General features: G+C 36.4%; 1 protein-coding gene across 7 annotated transcripts in view; it reads right to left on the bottom strand.

Annotated features, from left to right (window-relative positions):
* The window catches only part of NAALADL2 (N-acetylated alpha-linked acidic dipeptidase like 2), a 1,467,871-nt gene that overhangs the window by 172,656 nt on the left and 1,272,645 nt on the right, over nt 1-22,570 (bottom strand). For all 7 annotated transcript variants that reach the window (XM_065540193.2, XM_074031421.1, XM_065540194.2 and 4 more), the window contains one exon: nt 6,972-7,067. In XM_065540193.2, the coding sequence (XP_065396265.1) occupies nt 6,972-7,067 (96 nt within the window). The remainder of the gene's footprint in view (nt 1-6,971; nt 7,068-22,570) is intronic.

The raw sequence follows: 22,570 nt of genomic DNA, 5'->3' as shown, positions 1-22,570 counted from the left end.
GGAAGACAGATTTGCTCATTCAGATAAAAAATTATAGCCAAGTTTTCTAAGCATTTAAAAAACGGTACCAGGAATTCCATTAGTTTGATTAACATTTTTGAAACTCAAAAAACTAAATAAAAGGTATTTGGGATCTTTCTTTTTCTTTTACTTTATAAAATGCTACTGAGATACAGTTTTAAAGGCTGTATCTTAGAATGGCATCTCAAGAGAATTTATTTTACAGTTTAGTCTGCCTCTTTATTCTATAGTTATAAAATGAGTAGATTATTTTAAGTTTTCAGTTACCATGCTCCAAGAATCTTAAGAATATTATAACGACTGGTACAAACATGTTTTAAACATGACATTTTAAAATAATTCAGATTTATATTTTGCAAGTCATGTATTTAGAATAGTATGTTAGCAAATATAAATCTATTAATGAAAGTGACCAAGGTTAATTGATTCTAAAGGACAATTGACAACCAAATGGAATTAATATTTACAGAAATGGTTAACAATTAAAATTATTTAAATTTTTAAATCATTGATGACCCCACTATTAACCTTTATTCACACCACTGCAAAACTGAGTTAAAATTTATAGCTATAAAGTAAGGGAAACTATAACTCTATTGCTAGAATTCAAACTCTACAAAAATTACCTTGATATCCAGTCTTTACACAAATATTTTCTTATTCTGAAATTTAATATCACTCTGACACTTCTTAACATATATAATGAAAACCAATACCATAGTATTCCTACTACTTTTTCTTTGTCATATTGTAATACCCAAATAATTTTACTCAAAGATCCTCTTTACATATACAAAAACAGGAAGAAACGTGTATCTATTTCTTCCTGTTTTTGTAATATGTAAGCAGGATCTTTTGAAAACCCTATATCATTAATCTTATATAATCTATACCATTGAAAAATAAGGATTTTTTTTTTTTTTCTGAACATGAGAAAAGCAATGAAAGGACAAGTAAACTGGTATTTCTTGAGGAAACTTACAAGCAGAATTAGGTCATTTGCTGGTTTCCATGGTACCACACAGATCAGGGCATTTTTGTTTCACTAGATGTACCATTCATATTCAGAGATTTTTATATATACTATACAGCATTTGAGGTGCCAGATAAAAGGTACTACCTATCCCATAATATAATAGATAGAGCTTCTTCTGGCACTCCAAGTGCCCTATATTCACATTTGATTTTTAAAGTATTTTTCTTCTAAATGTAGCTACAGTATTTTGTTTTATTTGTTTTAATACAACTTATCAATTATCATTAATTGAGTATTTATTAGGGACAGTATTTTAGCAAGAAAGTGCTAATAAAATATATTAAATCCAAAAACAAAATAAATACAGGATATTGCATCTGTTAAAAGTAGACTAAAGTAATGAGGAACAAACCATGTGGAGCTTTTTACTGAGAAGAGCAAAGATCTGAGGATTGGGCATAGATGAAGTGGAAAACAAGAATTCTAAAAATATGGTTCAAAAGTTATAATGAGTGAGCAGTTGATTGGGTGAACACTCTTTTGAACATTTTCTCCTTATAATATTTCTTTCTCGAGGATTACATGAACCACTCTATCTTGGGTCTTTTAGCCTGTCTCATTTTACTCTTCCTTATCTGGACCAATGTTGCTAAGGTAACATCATCTACATTATCAGTCATGATGGAAATTTTCTGTAACTTGTGCTGCCAAATACAGTAGCCACTATTATACATGATCACTAAGCATGTGAATTATGGCTAATGCTACTGAGAAATTGAACTTTGACTCTTATTTAATCTAATTATTTTTCATTTAAATCCACATGTGACTAGTGGTTACTATACATGACAGTGCATTTATAGACCCTACTTCTTTCTCAGCTACAACCTCATATTCAACAGCCTTCTTGATGTATCTGACTAGGTGCTCTATAGCGCTACAAAACTCCACATATCCAATGTCAAAGTCATCATCACTTTCTCCAAACCAGCCCCTAATTGAATTAATAATTATGCAATAATGTCAACTTTTAAGATAGAACTATTAAAATTATCTTTGACTCTTCACTCTATTTCATGTCTCCTATATCATACATCCTGTCCTTCAATCTTAAACCTGTCTCAAAAATCTGTCTTCTGTTTTCCAAAATACATATCATTATTTGTCACACACTCTCATCAACAACCTGATCTTTAAAGCACTGTCAAAAGAAACTCATTGACATTAAGATCAAGTTGAAATTCTTTAAATTCTTAAAATGTCACTTCTCTGGTGAATTCCTCAGATCTCCTAGTCAGAGGCTGTATTAGTCCATTGTGAGACTGCTATAAAGAACTACCTGAGACTGCGTAATTTATGAAGAAAAGAGTTTTAATTGATTCACAGTTCCAAGGCTGTACAGGAAGCATGGCTAGAAGGCCTCAGGAAACTTACAATCAAGTCAGAAGGGGAAGGGGAAGCAAGTGTATCTTACCATGGGGGAGTAGGACAGAGAGAGAGAGAGAGAGAGAGAAGGGGGAACTGCTATACACTTTTAAACCACCAGATATTGTGAGAACTCATCCACTATCATGAGAACAATAAGGGGGAAGTCTGCCCCCATGATTCAGTTACCTCCCACTAGGCCACTCCTGCAACACCTGGGAATTACAATTTGACATGAGATTTGGGTGGGGACACAGACCCAAACCATACTGGAGGCAAAAGCTCCATCTTCTTTCCTCCTATATTTTGTCCACATTACTATCATCTCTTTTAGTACAACATAATTAATTAAAATGATTTATTTACCTTGTTTATTCTCTTAGATCTCTCCTGTGTAGTAACCATTTGGGTATTCCAAGTGTCTTGCTGAATGTTGGGACTATAGTAGATAATTAGAATGTATAGATTGCTAAGAACAATTTAGGATCTAAATGTTGAAACTTTAGAAACATAACTAGAAAATTCCTAGATGTGGAAGGAGAAATAAGCCTACTTTAAAACATGAAACATGGCCATTTTTATTCACTTATTAAAGGATTAAGCACCTAGGATTTACATTGGCATTTAATTCATGTTTAGGTTTAGTCAATGAAGGAATTAGTTCCGTTTCTATGATAATTTTAATGTAATTATAGGAGATAAGAAAAACATCTTCAACACTGATGCAACATGTGTTACCCTCCAGCAACTTTATACTGTACCACCGGACTGTCATTGAAGCCATGATGAATTACACCTATTGGCATCAACATTGAGCCTCATTCATTACTTTCTTGGGTTTCATGCTCTATATCAAAAAGACAAATGCCAAGAGAAATTCAAACTTTGTTAAAAAAAAAAAAAAAAAAAAGAACTGCAGGAAAACAGTGAACAGCTACTTTCAAGGACTCACCGTTCACATCCCATGTATGAATATGGTTTATTTATTTTATTGCTTAATGTATGTCACTCGGGAGATAAATACTCTAAATGCCCTAACCAAACCACTATGAGATCTGTTCATGTCACAAAATTGCACTTCTACCCCATAAATTTATACAAATGATAAAATACAATAAAATATTGTTTAAATTCAGCAAAACCCTATTTATAAATTATTAACTTCCTGATATGTAGAAATTAAAATTTAATTTGGCATGAAATCATACTTGTAATCTATAGCAAAGTCTAGAAGAAAAAGAGTTACTCATTGGAAGAGGATAATAGCTGTATTACACGTTTATATTTATATTAGATCTGTTTATGTTTATTTTTAATTAATTAGGTAATATAAAATACGTGATTGTGCTATGATACTATATCAAATACAAACTTTTATTGGGAGAAATAAAAAGTAGTATCTTCAGAATTTCAATTACTTCTAGTTTCTTGAAAATGCTTTAACATTGGCATAATACTAGTAATAATTGTGCTTCATAATTTTATCAAATGTTTTTCATATTTTTGTGAAAAATGATTTTGTCATAATTGATAACTGAGAATGTATACCTAGATCGGTTTTTAAATTTCAAAACTGAGTGTTATTTATATATCACACTATTATTCAGAATAGAAGCATACTATACCTGTGATATGTTGTGATACGTTAATAAAAATATCATTTATCCTTAGTGAAAAAAAGTACTCTAAAGACCTCAACTCTTCATAAATTAAAATTCATATTCTATTTGTACACACTAACTTAGTGTACTCTTAGCATTTAAAATTAGTATGGTTATGTTTTTATATCTATATTATCCACATATATATAATACTAAAAACAAAATTCAGAAAATGCAGATAAGGGCCTACTTGAAAGATTTTAATACTAGTTTTTTTTAATGAGTTAATAGTAATACTGAATTAAATACACACTTTGTTTCTAGAGAAAATGTATACATCATCTATTTCAACCTCACAGAATCCTAGTGAGGAAGGGCATTATGAGTGTACTCCTTTTTGTCATAGAAAATAAAATAAAGTTCTCCTAAATAGAATAACAATTTTGTAGCTAAGATAAAACTAAAACCACACCCCATATTTTCTGCTCAGGTACTCTATTCAACCCTTCTATATATTTCATTTTGCTGTTGATAAAACTTGACATTAAAATGAAGTATCTATTAATTACTTCATGTTATGGTTTCTCAGTTCTGCTATTGGTGAAATAAGACTGAACTTGTGAAGCACAATTTTATTCCTTGACCAATGTTTCCAACATGAGTGCAAGTAGACATGATGAATGAGGAAACAGAATCAACACTGGGTAAGTTATTTGTCATCATTAAAAAAACTCATGGAACTCTTGCTTCTGAACTTAAGCAGGTTTTATCTTCTCTTGGACATATAATTCTTTCCAACATCCACTTAATGGGTTAATAACTATCTGTTCACACATAAAACATATTTGAAAACACACGTAAAATATATTCCAATATCTGTGAACAAATTTGTCAACTTCTCTCTAATGACCTCTAACTTTCTGTCTGTTTCACACTAATTAAAAAAGAACAATTGCATATGTTCGGGATGTGTTCTGTGCCCCTTTACTCCATTTTTGACCAATTCTTGCTTCCCAACATGTTCTCAGGAGTTGAAATTCTTTAGTGTGGCCAAGACTTCAGGCACTGAGGATCAGTACATGTTTATACCTCTGAAATGAAAAGCCTAGCATTTTCTCTGGCTGAGGATTTCTGATGCTAGACACCGTCATTTCATTGTATGTCTCCTGTCAACATTGCCTGAAATTATCCCTTCCACAAAAATCCTTGATTGTACTGATTCACACAAAAGCAGAAAAAAAATGGAGAAAATATTACTATTTCATTGCCCTAAAATTTAATGCTTTTAATGCTTTGCTTAAAAATAAATAAATGTAGACTCTGAGTGTCTAGAGTATGTGAACAAATATATATATATTCATTGTATTTGAATTCATGTAAATATATATTCATATATATGTATAGGAATGTATATGAATTCATAAAAATATATATCCATTCGTGAATGTTTATGTGTGTCTGTATATATACATATGTATATAAAATCTCCAAGTATTAGAAATAGATCATATATGTTTATGAATATATATGAATTCACTAAACTATATATTCATTAATACATGTTTATATGTGTGTATATGTGTGTGTGTGTGTGTGTGTATATGTGTGTGTATATATATAAAATCTCCAAGTATTAGAAATACAGTTAAGATTTTGAATACTAAGAAGGTGTTTTGGGGGCACTTCTATCCTGCTATATACAAAAAAATATATGATCAAAGGAGGGAGATACTAAAACTAAATAAAGAACTGGGATAGGTTTCCTGTTAGGTGATTTTGCCAAACATAATAAATGTATAGCTAAGATTTAGAGATTTTGAGCTTAGAATAATTTTAAGTAAAATGTAATTCGAACTCCTCTCATTTTAAAGGTTTGGAAAAAAATAAATTCACACGGCTCTTCAGAGTCAAAGACAGACACAGGCTTTAGTCTTTGTATTCCGAGCTCATTCTATTAACGCTCACTCCGTTTGCTTTACCATATTTCCTCTTTTTAAAAGAAAAAAACAGCTACATAAAGTTTCACTAAAATTTAAGAATGATTCAACCTTTCAAGAAAGCATATATATATAAATAATCCATACATAAATATAAAAATATAAATAATCCATATATATTTAGATTATTTTAATGGTACTAAAATGTCAGTATTCTCTACAAAGGCTATCCCCAAAAGGCAGGTGATGACAGGTTAAATAAATAATTGGTAAACGTAAAAATCCATATGATGTCATGTGATGTCAGGAACATTAAACTTATTTGCGCCATACTGTGAATTTTAATTTTCTTTATATAATTCACTCACTTCTATAAAAACACAGACGTTTCACAACTTATGATGGGGTTATGTCCATGAAAATATATGTTGAAAATGAATTTAATACAACTAACCTGCTGAACATTGTATCTTTGCTTAGCCTATCTTAAATACACTCAGACATTTATATTAGCCTACAATTGGACAAAATTTAACACAAAGCGTATTTTATGGAAAAAATTCTTGAACATCTCATGTAATTTATCAAATACGGCACTGAAAGTGAAGAACAAAATGGTTGTACGGGTACTTGATGTAGTATTTCTACTAAATGCGTAGTGCTTTTGAACCACCATAAAGTCAAAAAATAGAAAGTTGAGCCATTACAAGTTGGGGGACATCTGTATGTTAAAAATATAAGTATGATTGCCATACAGTAGAAGACTTTCCTATTATAAATGCAGTCTTTTTCATTTTAAAAAGTAGCCTTTTTTCTGCAACTAAAAAGTATCATAAAAATGTACCTTAACTATTTAAACAAACTATTGAAGACAGAAAAATGCAGAGGTCCATTTTGTATTTCCCCATAATCTAAAGTGATTTCTCTTGATTGGTTATGTTCCTTTACTCCATCTACCAATAAAGAAGAACAAATATTTCCCACCTATTTATGAATGCATTTCTCCCCTACCTTAGTAATGGTTTCATGAAGGTTGAAAGACGGATCCATTTCTTCAATTTTTGTTGCTCGTGTAGAAAAAAGGGCCTCGGAGAGAAAACTTGGACCCTGCAGCAAATCAAAAAAGAAACATTTAAACTCTTCATCGATCTTGTTTTTCAAGTGTTTATTGGATTTTCTTTAAAGATTAAAAAGGACTCTAAATTGTCTTAAGGTTTCTGTTGATTGCTGGATTTCATTCTCCTGATCTAATTACCCATCACAGAATATTTATAAATTAAAATGAGTAGAATTCTATAACTTTTGACATTATATGTATTTACCAAAAAATATTTTTTTTGCCAAAAAAAAAAAAAAATCTTGACATTCTCTCTACCTTTTTTTTCAAATGCAGACTTATTGGTAATATCTTGACTATAAAACCCATTTCTGAAATCCCATCTCTATTTTATATATTGTATGTTTTACAACTGGAGGAATGGAATGTTTTTCCTAAACATGATTACATAGAAATGCCAAGGCAGAGAGTGCATGATATTTTAGATACTGCCAAACGAACTTCAAAACAATAGTAATATATATTTTTGGTAGAACTGCCACATGGCTTTATATGTTGCCAATGAAGTGGTGATACACTGTATCAACTCTAGTGTTAAGATGGTTGAAACACATCAGAGACACTCTAATTCATTTTGTACTTGCAAATGAAGCCAAGTTTCAGAATGTAAGAAGACATGGGATGCTGATAATGTTACTATCTAAAATAATATTGCTGGAGTTACCAACATTATCAGGGTGATACAAAATGATTATTGTTCACAATATAAATATAACTCTCTTTTTTTGAAAACCTGAAGAAACCAGATTATTTGTGTAGAAAACAGAAGACTTTGGATGCAATATATGTGTACGAATAGACAGATAGATCACAGATAGATAGATAGATAAGATAGATAACTAGAAAGATAATAGATAGATAGATAGATAGACAAATACATAGATAGACAATTTTCTGAAGAGTTTCATAAGGAAGACATATTTAACCCAATGTATGCCAACAATGTTTGCAACAGGGCAAGAAGGTTAAGCTAAATTTTTTAGAACTAGTATAGCAATCCAACAGCATTACAGAGTACTGTGGCATATATCAATGATGGAAGAGAAAGGTAAAATGATGTAGTTCACAGGCTTTGAAGTTATACAGATAAAGATTGAAACCAACATAATTCCATTTCCCCATATATGAAACAATTCTATGACAAGGTAATTCACTGCTTACTTTTTAACAATACTGAGATCAAGAAAAGCAACCTAACTTCTCTCTCCAACACATACTCAAATTTTGGATAAGATTATGAATCAACCAAGCAGCATATGTATCAATACTTGTTCATCAAAACATGCTTTGTGTTCCTCTTCTCATTGTGTCCACCAATCTCAAACTAATTCGTTAGAAACTTTGCCCAGTTCCAACCAGTATTCCACTTTGTAAGACTCGCCAAAAAATTCATACAGCTTAGGCTTAAAATATCATAAATGTCCTTTCTTAATTTCCCCATTTTGAGGACCTGGTAAAACTCAAGGTTATGAGTTGAATTGTCTCCTTCAAAAAATGAGTTAGGTTATTGTCAAATGTACATATCATAATTAAGTACTGGGGATTAAGACTTCACAAATATGTTTAAATCCTAACCCTCAGTACTTCAGAATGTGACCTTATTCAGAAATGAGTCATTGCAGACATAACTAGTTAAGATACAACAAGATCATACTGTAGTAGCATGGGTCTCTAAATCAATCTGACTGGTGTCCTTGCAAAAAGGGGAGACAGACATACACACAGGGAGAACACCATGGGAACATGAAGTCAGAGATCTGGGTCTTGGGTCTGCAAGCCAAGGAACGCCAAGGACTGGGAGTAAATCACCAGAATCTAGGCAAGAGACATGGAATAGATTCTCTCTTACAGCCCTTAGAAGGAACCCACTCTGAGAAAACCTGGAAAAATGAGACAACGAACAAATAAAACAACTTTACTGTTGTTTAATTTACCCAGTTTGTGGTGTTTTGTTACAGTAGCCCTAACAAACTAATGCCCTCTGTTAAGGTGACATTCTTCCTTAATGCAATAAGCCTACTAAACTTAACTTTGGTTATCAATAAGGATTTTGGGATAGTGATTTTAGGCAGTCAACATAGACATAGATTAAAATTTTAGTTTTACTACTAAACAATCTGAAGTATCGTACTCGCCAAAGGAATAGTTACCTTATCTAAGAACTCTGGGTAATAATATATGCTTCCCAGTGATGATGTAAATTGTCCAATGCCTGTCACACAGGAGACATTATGTTAATGGAATTGTTAGTGTTGCTAAAAAATAAATATAGTGATGCTGTGGCAGTCGTATTGTTGATGGTAACTAATATGGTTTGGTTGAGTCCCCACCCAAATCTCACCTTGAATTGTAGCACCCATAATCCCTACATATTGTGGGAGGGACAAGGTGGTGATAACTGAATAATGGGGGCAATTTCCCCCATCCTGTTCTTATGAGAGTGAGTTAGTTCTCAGGAGATCTAATGGTTTTGTAAGGGGCTTCCTCCTTCACTGGGCACTCATGCTTCTTCTCCCTGCTGCCATGTGAAGAAGGACATGTTTGCTTCGCCTTCTGAAGTGATTATAAGTTTGCTGGGGCTTCCTCAGGCATGCAGAACTGTGAGTCAATTAAACCTTTCTCATTTATAAATTACCCAATCTCGGGCATGTCTTCATAGCAGCATGAGAACAGACTAATGCAGTAGTGTAAGCAACAAAGACTTGTCAAGGATATTATACAGAAAGTGTCTGATTATGGTAGAATATTGAACTAAAGGAAATCCATCATCCTATGAGAAACAGTATGCAGTTTGCATTTAGATATGTTTTTTTTTTTCAAATAAAGATAACTTTGAATATACTTTATTGAAAGTTTGCCATGAACAATTTGTTGCATTCATTTTCATTTAATGATTAATAATTGAAATCCTTAAAAATTTGCCTCATAAGTAGTTTTAAATAAACTTCATAAGTAGTTTTATCTTACTAGTTTACCAGGAGAAGGAAAACTTCATAAATAGTGCAGAGATAAAGTATCAGCAAGCCTCAACTTGAAGGATCCCATAAAGATATACGTTGGGAGTTATAATTGACAACATTTTTATTGAACTTTCAATTATTCAGTGGGAGGACATATTAATTTAAATTTTGAATATGTTCCTTATTGTCCAATGTAATCCCTTTCTTTCTTTTGCTCCTCCACTTATCTCTTGACATACCATTCTTTGTTGTTAGTCCCTCATTTATTTTATTATTAAAAAATACTCAGCTAACATACTGTATGCCAGGTGCTCCACTACATGTAGTACATGGTTCTTAATCTCACAGAGTTTAATCTAATGGGATTTGGACATGTAAAAACCAAATATCGCTTCATTTCAAAATATTAAGACAACATACCACTCTTTTTCATATACACATGAATATAACAATTGTGTTTAATAAACATGTATTTATACAGCTTAATGTAAAAAATAAAGAAAATATTACAAATAAGAATAAGTGCTTTATGAAAGTCTTCTGTTGCTATTATATTGACAATAAATCATGGCTGTTCAAAAATATTTTACATCTGTAGATGGACAAAGGAAAGTAAAGCAATATATAACAATTTAGAAAGTGCTTTTGTTTGGAAAAATTTATTTATATCTCAAAATGAAGCAATTTTTAAGTAAATCAAGATATGGAAACCTGAATACTGAATGTCTGCCACTTGAAGATCATAGTAAGAATGTTACAGAAAAACGGATATTGATAATAGAAGTTTATCAAGGATACGGTGTAAAAATCAATTTTGCCATCCACAGTCCCTAACTTTTCTGTCACTTGTGTAACTTTTAACAATATCTAGCACACTTTATCTTTCAACTCTTCTGTCTGAACTCCATGGTTTGACTTTCCTCTTGTTTAATTTGTATATTACTCTCTACCTGTAACTTGATTTTATTTTATTTTTTGGAACTTCATGTTGTTTCTAGGCATTCTACCCTCAACTGTCTCATTTTCACAGGATCTGTAGGTAGATTTACCTGCTTTTCTAGCTTCACCTACCAACTTCAGATCCATAGCACCCCACCACTATCTCTTATCCTGATCTCTGTTTACAGTTGGTCATTTCTGTTTGTCTAGGAGACTCTTCAGACACATCAACTTGTTATGTTCCATTCTTGTTTGATAGAATAAATAGATTGATATTTAATTAATTTCGACATTATAGAAATGTGAGAGTTTAGGGCAGAAAATCTTAAATCCTTGAGGTGAGATGTTTGTGGGACATTCAAAAAAATCATCTAGATGGTGTGTGACTATATTGGTCTGAAGTTCAAGACCAAATTCTGAACTGGAGATATAACAATAATTTGAGAAACATACATGGTAGTTAAAATGTAATGTGAAACACATGTAGACTTAGAAGTATACTGAGTGTAGAACAGATCTCTGAGTGGTAAGATATCTGAGTGTCACCAATACTTAAGAGGTGGGAACATAAAAGCAAAACTCATGAAGATGTTATAGATGGAATTATCAGAAAAGTGTATGGAGAAGCATGTAACTGTTATTCCATGGGAGTCAAAAAGTAGAGAATGGGAATAAATAATCAATATAGAAAAGAAAGCAAGGAAATACAATAAAATTAAGATGAAAACTATCCCTTAGAGGGGGCATTTCAGAGATCCCTGGTTTCTTTTGTCAGAGAAGATTCTCTGGAGTTGCAAGAACAGGATACAGAATAAAATCAGGTGAGGAGCAAATATGAGAAGTGAGACATTAACTATGAACTACATTATTCTTTCTAGAAATTAAGATTATCTTGAAAAGTTAAAAAATAGATTACTAGCTAAAGAAAGTTAAAGAATCAACAAAAAGTGTATTCACTGTGTTTAAGATGACATGGATTTTTTTTTTTTTTTTTTTTTTTTTTTTGAGACAGAGTCTGGCTCTGCTGCCCAGGTTGGAGTGCAGTGGCGCGATCTCGGCTCACTGCAAGGTCCGCCTCCCAGGTTCACCCCATTCTCCTGCCTCAGCCTCCTGAGTAGCTGGGACTACAAGTGCCTGCTACAACACCTGGCTTTTTTTTTTGTATTTTTATTAGAGACAGTGTTTCACTGTATTAGCCAGGATGGTCTCGATCTCCTGACCTCGTGATCCTCCTGCCTTGGCCTCCCAAAGTTCTGGGATTACAGGTGTGAGCCACTGCGCCCAGTCAACGTGGACATATTTTTAATGCTAGAGAAAGTACCCAGAAAAGATTTTAAAAATACAAAAAAAAAAAATGTGGGATAAATTAATGGGTCATAGTCTTCAGGAAAAGGAATTCAAAGTTCAATAAAGTTACCCAGAAAAACCATTGTAAGTAGATGAACCAATAGAAACAAAGACATTGAAATGAGGGTGGGATGTAAATATAGTGAAATTCAGTGTTAGCACATACATGGAGGAGAAGAAAAGATTCCAGGGTCATGTTTAATTCAGTTCTAGACTACAGTGAGTTAATTAAACTTCAACTCACAACCACACCAAAATGAACCCTTTTGCATGTTTTTCAGAAACAATAATTTAAAACATTTTGTCACATAGGGTTAGTAGCGATTAAACTGAACAAAATCAATGCCTTCTCTTTAGTTGGCACTCAAAGATGCATGGTCTGGGATGATTAGAATTACTATAGTGCTTTCCATGTATCAGCACCGGGATAAGTACTCTCCATATGTCACCTAGTTTAATCAACAGACATACCTATCAGGCAGAAACTATTATTACTCCCTCTTTACAAATGAGAACCAATGAGTTCCAGTGCTAACCCAAGGTCATAACATGAATAAATGGTAGACCTAGGGTTCAAACTCAGGTTTATTCGAGTCTACGGCCCACACTTTCATTTCTGTATCATGAAACCTCTCTATGAACAAAGTTATTAACATCCCAAGATTCTGTGTGTTTATGTTAACAAAGATCATTTCCCCACCTTTTGTTCCAATTTCCTGCAAGCGTTCATCTACTCTCCATATGCAGCAAAAACATTATGCACAGTTTAAATGATATCATCAAAAACTCCTTGCTTAGACTAAATAAAATTAAATCTAAAAAGTCCCATGTGCATCTCTCACATTGCGATATTCTCTTTTCTGCAATCAGAAGGCATACACATCAATACTTAAATTTAACTTAATATATGAAATTAAAACATTGCAAGCAAGCTTTGAATGGCACTGACATTCATAATATACTGGACTGAGGAAAAAGATAATAACACCCATAAGTTTTGAAACATGACATTCTCATCACTATTCAAAGTAATATAGATCCGAGGTAATGTGGAGTTTAAACAGAAGTGTAACCATCCAAGGGTCAAATGTGGAACAATATTAGCACATTGTTTTCTGGATACAATCGGTTTCATATTACACTTTTCAGGTCCTAGGAAAGTTTATAGCATTAGCTTTATTCAAAATATTCGAGGCACTTCTGTACTTCTATCGCTATTGATTTAGTATCCTTATCTTAGACTTGGAAGAGATATTAGAAATGTTCATTCTACCCAAATACACAAAGTAAAACATGAAAAAAATCAAGTGATTAATTCTACAATGTCACAAAACAGTTGTTAGAAACTCGATGTTAGACATCAACTCTGTGTGTCAGTGTATACATATATGTGTCTGGAATTCTTAAGCATTTTGTTATTTCTTGTAAAGTACTTTTGAGGTGGGGGTAATTAATTGTAATGCAAATCTTAAAAATGTGAATCATTTCAATTATCCAGATATATTTTCAGTCTTAAAGTTCTTATATGCCAATAAAGTACATCCATTGGGGGCAGTATTCATATTTTAGGCTTTCTTCAAGCTAATCTCTGATGTATTTACCCTTAATCACTGAATGTGTGCTTATCCTATCTATTATACATACCATGTATTATTAGCTAAGTAATTTACGTTTATGTAATTTTTTGTTACATCGCACTTTCTAGTCAGATCAGGAGGCTGGGAAAGCTAAAGGACAACTACAAAGAAATAATAAAAGGTTCACTAAGCAGTGTATTTCACAAATGAAGTCATCTTTTAATGAATGCCTTTAATTAATATTTTGAAGGTAAATAATTGAGTAAATAGCTATGGCCAAGCTATTAAACTTTCTTAATAAATACTAAACATCTCATGCAGTAAAATAAGTGATTAGTGTTTGTTAATGCTTCCAAATCTGTGCTGTCATTCTAAAAAGAAGAATCCATTTGGGAATGTCTGGCATAAAGATCAGGAAAATGAGGAGGAACTCTGGAAAGGTTGGTTGTATTAATAAGTTGACTTAAAAAAAAGACTGTGATCACATACAAGATCCTATTTATCAGCCCCGCAAATTCTAAGATCTCATAGCACTAACTGTAAAGTGTTTATTATTAACTCTACATATGAGTCACAGAGAGATCTCTTTCTACATCCTCTCCCTTTAACTGTCTTGAGAATTCGGTTTTGTTCTTGTTTGTTTACTTCCAGCAAAAGAAGAGAAAGAGGCAAACAACTTGTTTGCAGGTAACACTGTGCAAGTAACCAATGCAGCATGATTTCATATCAGGAAAGAAAAAAATAATAATATTCTTTGTGGTTTTTTTTTTCATTTACACCCGAAGAGAGTTTTCTGAAGCCTAAATACTCTTCAGTTTATGCCTCATAAACAAACAAACAAACAAACAAACAAACAAAAAACCCAAAAAACGAAAACAAACCATCAGCTATGAGCTAGAAAGATGTTTGAGAACTCAGGAGCATTTTTGTTTTGCTGTCTATATTGATATCTGCACCCCTCCATTCATTCCCTGAGGTTTTATAGGAGATTCCTTCTTTGACTCTTCCAGATTCTGGTGGCTGTAAATATTCTTTAGTTGTAGCTGCGTAGCTCTTATTTCTGCTTTGTCCCTCACATGACCTCCTCCTCTATGTGTCATCTCTTCTCTCTGTTACAGAAACACTTGTCATAGGATTCTGAGCCCACCCACTTATCTCAAGATCCATAATTTCATTTTATTTGCACATATCCTTTTTCGATATAAGTTCATATTCACAAGTTCTAGGATCACTTTAGGATCCACCAATTAATACACTATAATCCCCATGCCTTCAATAAGATTTCTAAACTAAAGCTTGGAAGAGTGTATCTAAGAGCCGACCTTAAGATTTTAATTCCAGTTCAGACATTTGCCTTCCTTCTCCTCTATTCAGGACTAACTATAAAATGGAAGTATTTTACATTTATAAAAGAACCTTTAGGTAAGGTGCAAATAAAAGCTGTATTAACTAAATAGTTATGGGTTAGTTACAAATAAATTTGTTTTTCTAGATTTGGATGGTGTTTACATTCATATACAATTGTCAAAAGATATCTAACTTAAAACTTAAGATTTGCGCATTTTTTATGTATAAATTATACCTCAAAGCAAAACAACCTTTCTATGGGACATTTCTATTATCCTAAAGAGATCCGTCTTGCCTTCTTTTTAGGTCAGTTTTAATTAAGTTCTGCTTTTCAAATAATTTGTCTATTTCATCTAAATTGTGCAATATATTGTTTTTAAATTGTTCACATCATCTTCTTATTACCTTTTTAATGGGATCTAGGTTATGTCTTCTCTTTTATTCCAGGTATTGGTAATTTTTATCTTCTCTCCTACTCATCTGTTTAAGATTACTAAAATCTTGTCTGCTGTCTTCTTAATTCCATAATTTCTTAAAATTTACTGAGTGTTTTAAGGTTTTATGTGATGGTTTAACATACACTGTTTCTTAATTTTTAATTTTTATTCATATATAGTGTATGCTCATATTTATGGGGAACATGAGATATGGGATACAGGTATAGTCACAACTATTTAAGATTAGTAAACTGTTGTTAATCACCCTCACTTTATGGATGAGAAGACTGAAATTCAGAGGCTTTATCTGACCAGATTCTGATAGTAAGTGGCAGAATCTGGACTGGAATTCACATCTTCCTCGTCAATCTACTGCTGCTTGACAGTTCCAGATAATACAGAGAACACTACAGAAATTGAAAAACAAAAATAAGAAGCGTTCGAGCCTGTGAAATGAAACTGAATACACTAGAGTTTGTTTTAAGATTTTACAATTCATAATAAAATTTATCACACATATCAATTAAGTGATTGTTGAGCTGTTTTACAGCACTTGTTGAACGAATAGAGCCATAGAATTCTTTGACTTCCCTTTCTGGTTTCTCTACACTTTCCAAGGCTTAACTAGATGAGTATTAAATATAAACACCTTTTTATTAATGAAATCAATGAAGTCTTTCTTAGTAGCTAAAGGGAGGTAAAGGGTATGTGCAGTTCTAAAGAAAAATATATCATTAATTTGATGTGTTAATTAATACATATCAGAACATTTCAATAATTTATAAAATAAATGTATTCATACACAATATTGTTATCCTTTAATTCTTCTGGCATTGCAAATGAAAATAAGTCCTTAAAATTTTGGTATGTGGGAGCAATAATAGGAAACTGAAAAAAGTCAAGAAGCTATTATCTAGAAAACGATTACAACTGCAGGACCCCTTCATCACCCCTATCCAGCAGGAAGTAGCTAGAGCAGTCATCCACCAAATTACCAACAGCAGTTGGGGTGTGTTGTTTAGAGGGAGGATTGAGAAGTGACAATGTGCTGGCAGCCCTTGCTCTTGGCACCTCCTCAGCCTCAGTGTCCACTCTGGCAGTGCTTGAGGAGCCCTTCAGCCCACCACTGCACTGTGGGAGCCCCTCTCTGGGCTGGCTGAGGCTGGAGCCAGCTCTCTCTGCTTGAGGGAGAGGTGCCCGCACAGGAAACAGGGCTGCGCCAGGCGCTCACGGGCCAGTGCGAGTTCTAGGTAGGTACGGGCTTGGCAGGCCCTGCACTTGGAGTGGTTGGATGGCCCCACTGCCTCCAGGCAGTGAGGGGCTTAGCACCCAGGCCAGCAGCTGCAGAGGGTGTGCCAGGCCTTGCCACGCTCGAATTCTCACCGGGCCTCAGCCACCTCCCCATGGGGCAGGGCTTGGGACCTGCAGCCTGCCATGCCCGAGCACCCCTTCCCCGCAGTGGGCTCCCATGCAGCCTGAGCCTCCCGGATGGTCACCACCCCCTGCTCCTCGGCACCCAGTCCCATCACCACCCAAGGGCTTAGGAGTGTGAGCCTGCCGCCGTAGGGGACTGGTGGCCGTGGCCCTGGTATGAGATCCACTAGGTGAAGCCAGCTGGGCTCTTGAGTTGGGTGGGGACTTGGAGAACTTTTATGTCTAGCTGAAGGATTATAAATGCACCAATCAGCACTCTGTGTCTAGCTCGAGGTTGGTGGATGCACCAATCAGCACTCTGTATCTAGCTAATCTGGTGGGGACTTGGAGAACTTTTCTGTCTAGCACTCTGTGTCTAGCTAAAGGTTTGTAAACGCACCAGTCAGCACCCTGTTGAAACAGACCAATCAGCTCTCTGTAAGACGGACCAGTCAGCTCTCTTTTAAATGGACCAATCAGTAAGATGTGGGTGGGGTTGGATAAGGGAATAAAAGCAGGCTGCGGAGCCAAAAGTGGCAACCCAGTCGGGTCTCTTTCCACAGTGTGGAAGGTTTGTTCCTTTGCTCTCTGGAATAGACCTTGCTGCTGCTCACTCATGGGTCTGCACTGCCTTTGTGAGCTATAACACCGAGAGGGTCTGCAGCTTCACTCCTGAAGCCAGCAAGGCTACGAACCCACTGGGAGGGATGAACAGCTCTGGACGGGAGGAACGAACAACTCCAGATGTGCCACCTTAAGAGCTGTAACACTCACTGCAAAGGGCTGCAGCTTCACTCTTGAAACCAGCCAAGACCACGAACCCACTAGAAGGAAGAAACTCTGAACACGTCTGAACATCAAAAGGAACAAACTCTGGACACATCATCTTTAAGAACTGTAACACTTATCGCGAGGGTCCGCGGCTTCATTGTTGAAGTCAGTGAGATCAAGAACCCACCAATTCTGGGCGCACTATGAGTTCAATAGTAGCAACTTCTGTAGCTGTAATTTACTGAGTGAGTATATACTGTACTGCGAGGCAGTGTCTACTTAGGTACCGTTGTCCTTCGATATGCTTGAGAAATTTGTTCTAGAATTCTTGTGGGTACCAAAACTCACAGATGTTGAACTCCCTTACATTAGATGGTATAGTATTTGCCTATAATCACACATACTCTAGTATATTTGCAGTCATTTCTAGATTACTTATAGAATCTAATACATTGTAAATAGTATGGAAATACTAGGTACATATTTATAGTATTTTTCTTACTGTAGTATTGTTCTATTGTCTTTTTAAAAGTATTTTAGATCCAATCTTGGTTGAATCTGTGGATGCAGAACTTGCAGAAATGTATGGCCAACCGTATTTCTGCATGGAGAATTTTGTGAGGAAATTTTACCGGAAACTGTACTTAGAGGCCAAGCCTTGGAAATTAAATAATGGCTGAATAGATGGAGACACCTAGAGAATCACCTACAGGGAGGTATGTGTTTACACTTCAAAGGGGTATAAAACCCAGAACCATGGAAATATTACATTCATAACAATGCCTAACATAGGTAATACTACATTGCAAAGGGGAGGACTCCCAGATCTTTCCCTTTATTCCTAAGGAGAATTTGTTACCTTTACAAAATTAACTTTCCCTTTCTTAGGAGGGGGAGTGGGTGATGGTGACATATGTATGATAGCGCAGGAGACAGACAAATTCCTAGACAGGCAGGTCCCCAGTGAAACTTGACCTTCAAGCCAAAGACAGTTTAAAGCCTGAAAACCGAGCTGCCGTTTTTAGGTAGAATCCGTGACAGAGTGAGAGCTTCCATTCCTGTGCCCACTCTTTCCTGACTGGTCCTTTCCGAATAATGCTTTTTAACTAATTGTTGCCTTTTCGAAAAATATCTCTGGTCAGAGCCTTCTCATTCCAAACCTACAAAACTCTAGACTCAGTCTCACAGACTTACCCGCTTTGGGTCCTCTCTTGCAGCTGAGGGCTACCCACTTCAGGTGCCCTTTTGCAACTGAGCACTTTCCTTCTTTCACTCAATACTAACTTCTGTTCTTCCTTATTTGCTATCCTGTGTCCGCACATCTCATTTCTCTTGGTCACAGGACAACCTGGAACCCGCCAAACTGCAGGCACGAAGACTGTAAGGCACGAAAACTGTAACACTCCTCGTTCCAGGTGGTAAGAACAAGAGAGCTGTGACATGCCCCTGTTGGCTGAGCTGCAGGGAGCAGGAACAAGAGAGTGGTAACACACCCCCTCCTGCTCACCGAACTGCGGGAGTGAAAGAGCCACTGAGTGTCACTCCCTTCTGCCTGCCGATCTGCGAGTGGCAGGAATAAATGGACTCGTAACATGCTTCCACTCAGTGGACTATGGGAGAAAGAGCAGCTAAACTTCTGGGGGCCAAGACCTCAGGACTCCCTGAGCTATAGCTGTAACACCCGTTGGGACTCTGCGATTGGTGGCATCTCTTAGTTTTCAGGTACCATTGCATTCCCTCATCTTGGCGCTGGTGCCCAACGTGGATGCTGGTTGCAGCACACCTGGCTCAGCTGCGTGCTAAGCGTGGAGCCATGGCAGGGGCGGGATTCAAGCGAGCACGAGCTGAGTGCAGCCTGCCAGGTCGAGTGGGCGAAGTGAGCCTGGTGGGCCCAAGTTAGGTCCCGGGTAGAAGCTGCAGCAGCCACAGAGATGTCTAGCTGGGTAAGTGGCACCAAAGGAATCCTTTGTCGTTTCTGGGGGCTTATCTGGGATTGGCGGAAGGGTAAGTGCTATGACTTTAATTCCAAAGCTTGCCTTAATTTTTTTTTTTTCCTCAAAAAGAGATGAAAATTCTGGACCCTGTAGGCCAGTTAAGAGTGAGTAGCGTGCCTGCCAGCTTTCAAGATTCAGAGGAAAGACTTGCTGGGGAGGACTTTTTCCATCCGCCATCACCCCTTGGGGGATTGGGCATTTGGCTTTGTTCCAATCCAGTTTGGCTTCATGGAGGTCTAGCCATCACGTGGGATCAGAATAAGGTCCTGAGGCAATTGAAGGTATCTGGCCAAAGCTACACGTTGGCATTACCTGAAGATTCCTGGACTGGCTCCAGTCCCCAAACAGTCCATTAGGGTGTCAGCACTAAGACCTCCAGTCTTTCCTATCACATGTTCTTTCTTTCTTTTATGGCTGTTATGGCTCCTGTGCGTTTTTATATACAATGTTAAGGGTGTTGTTGCAAACCACAGAGACAATATAATGGGGTAGAATGTGCACTTGGCTCAGACATCGGAAGTGTAATTCAGAACAATGTGGTTTCTGTCTATTCTTAGAGGCAAGGAGAATATAACGATTGAGAGTTATCTTTCCCCTGTTGAAAAAACCTATTCGCGTAGGGCAAGAGGCTATTTACCCCAGGCACTTTCCTTCCTCTGCATTTAAGTTTTTTTTGTTTTTGTTTTTGTTTTTGTTTTTGTTTCCACCACGTTAGGAATCAACATAGTCCTGCAAATACTAGAAGTTGTTTTTCTATACAATGGATTATTTTCATTTTGGGAGGCAATCTTGTTAGTCCAGATCCCCAATGCCTGGGATTCTGTTTCTCTTTTCTTTCTTTTTTTTTTTTTTTTTTGTCTGAGGAGAAGCTGGTTCAACAGATTGACCTTAGCATGCTGCTTGTGATAGGGAAGCAATGGAGGAGATGCTCCACCAGTTATTGGCTGCAATTTAGCAAGGGCCACCTGGGACTAATTTAATGGGTTCGTACACCCTCCTGAGGCACGTTTTTGTCCCAAATTCTATTCCAAGGTTCAGTTTGAAGCCATAGAAGAAAATTAGATCTGAGGGACCAAGAGGCAGTCATCAGCAGAAAGCGAGGGCACAGCACAGGTGAGCATGACTATCCCTGTCGACTTCCTGTGGAGAACTCACGCACATCCATGGTATAGATGAGGTATAGGGAACCCAAAGGTTATGGAGAGCGGGAAGCCAGGGCATAGTGTAGGTAAGTGTGACTAACTCTACTTACGAGGCTTTCCTGCTTCATGGGTGGAAGTGGCCCTTCCATTCCTGGATGGCACCTGTAAGGGCACTGGGACTCTGATAATACAGGGAAAAAAGAGGAGATAAGTGACACCTTTTCTCTATCTCCCTCCATCCTGTGTCACTCCAAAAGTAGGAAGGAGGCTAAGGGACTCCTTTTCTCCCCTCTTTTTCCAGATGAGTAACCAACCATCTTCAGCTTGCATTCTTTGAGTGCATCCTGAATCACTGGAACTCCTTTGACTCTGACTCTGGAGGAAAAAAAATGCTTTATATTCCTTTGCACAAGGGTTTGGTCAGGTTATAAGCTGCAAAGTGCAATCCCAAGGAAATATGAAGCAAACCTCAGAGACGTATGTTTCCAGCAGGGGAATCAGTTCCCGTTGGTCCTACTCTTCCTGGTCCACCCCTTTCTCTCTATCCAGGTTCTCTCTCAAGTTTGATCCTAGAAATCTTCATTTCAGGCAGGTTCTGACCTCACTCCTGCCTCTACAAGAGATGCATTGTGAATGTGGCTCCATTAAAAGTCCAGGTCTCTTTTTCTCTACAGGACTTAAGCCAAATTAAGGGGGTCCTTGGCAAGTTTTCAGACAACCCTAACAGGTATATACAGGCTTTCCAGAATTTAACCCAAGTATTTGAACTTTCCTGGAAGGACAATGTTAATTTTGAATCAAACCGTGACTAGTGGTGAGAAGGAGGCTGGCCTGCAAGCAGCAGAGAAGTTTGGGGATGAGTTTTTTATCTCATGTATTGCCAAGGAGGGGATGAGCCTTATCCAATTGGAAGAACAGCAGTACCATTGGAGCACCCTACATGGGACCCCCATGATGAAATGGGAGAATGAAAGAGGAAACACTTTCAGATGTGCATACTGGAGGGCTTACATAAGACTAGAACTGAGGCCCTCAATTACTCCAAACTATCCATGACAGACCAGAGATCAGATGAGAATCCCACCGCCTTCCTGGAAGGGCTGAGAGAGGCCTTGGTAAAGCACATTTCTCTATCTCCTGATTCAGGTGAAGGACACTTAATCCTAAAGAACAAGTTTATTACTCAGGTGGCCCTTGATATCAGGAGGAAGCTACAGAAACAGGCCACAGGACCAGATAGTGCTCTGAAAGTGGCCATATTAGTCTTTTAGAATAGGGTTAGGAGGAGACCCAAGAGAGGGAAAATAGATGCAAGAAAAAGACAGAGGCTCTAATGGCTGCCCGGCAGGCTTACAAACCCCAGAATCCCTGAGATGCACCTGGTAACTGCTACAAATGTGGCAAGCCAAGGCACTTTAGGAAGGACTGCCCAGGCAGCATGAGGAAGCCTCCTTGACCCTGTACAATCTGTGATGGGGACAACTGGAGGGTGGACTGTCCCCAAGACACAGGTCACTGGGTCCAGAGCCAGTCTCCCAAATGGTCTAGCAGAACTGAATGGGTCCC

Source organism: Macaca fascicularis, chromosome 2 (genome assembly GCF_037993035.2).
Source record: "Macaca fascicularis isolate 582-1 chromosome 2, T2T-MFA8v1.1".
Classification (NCBI taxonomy): domain Eukaryota; kingdom Metazoa; phylum Chordata; class Mammalia; order Primates; family Cercopithecidae; genus Macaca; species Macaca fascicularis.
This window is presented reverse-complemented; position numbering and strand designations above follow the sequence as displayed.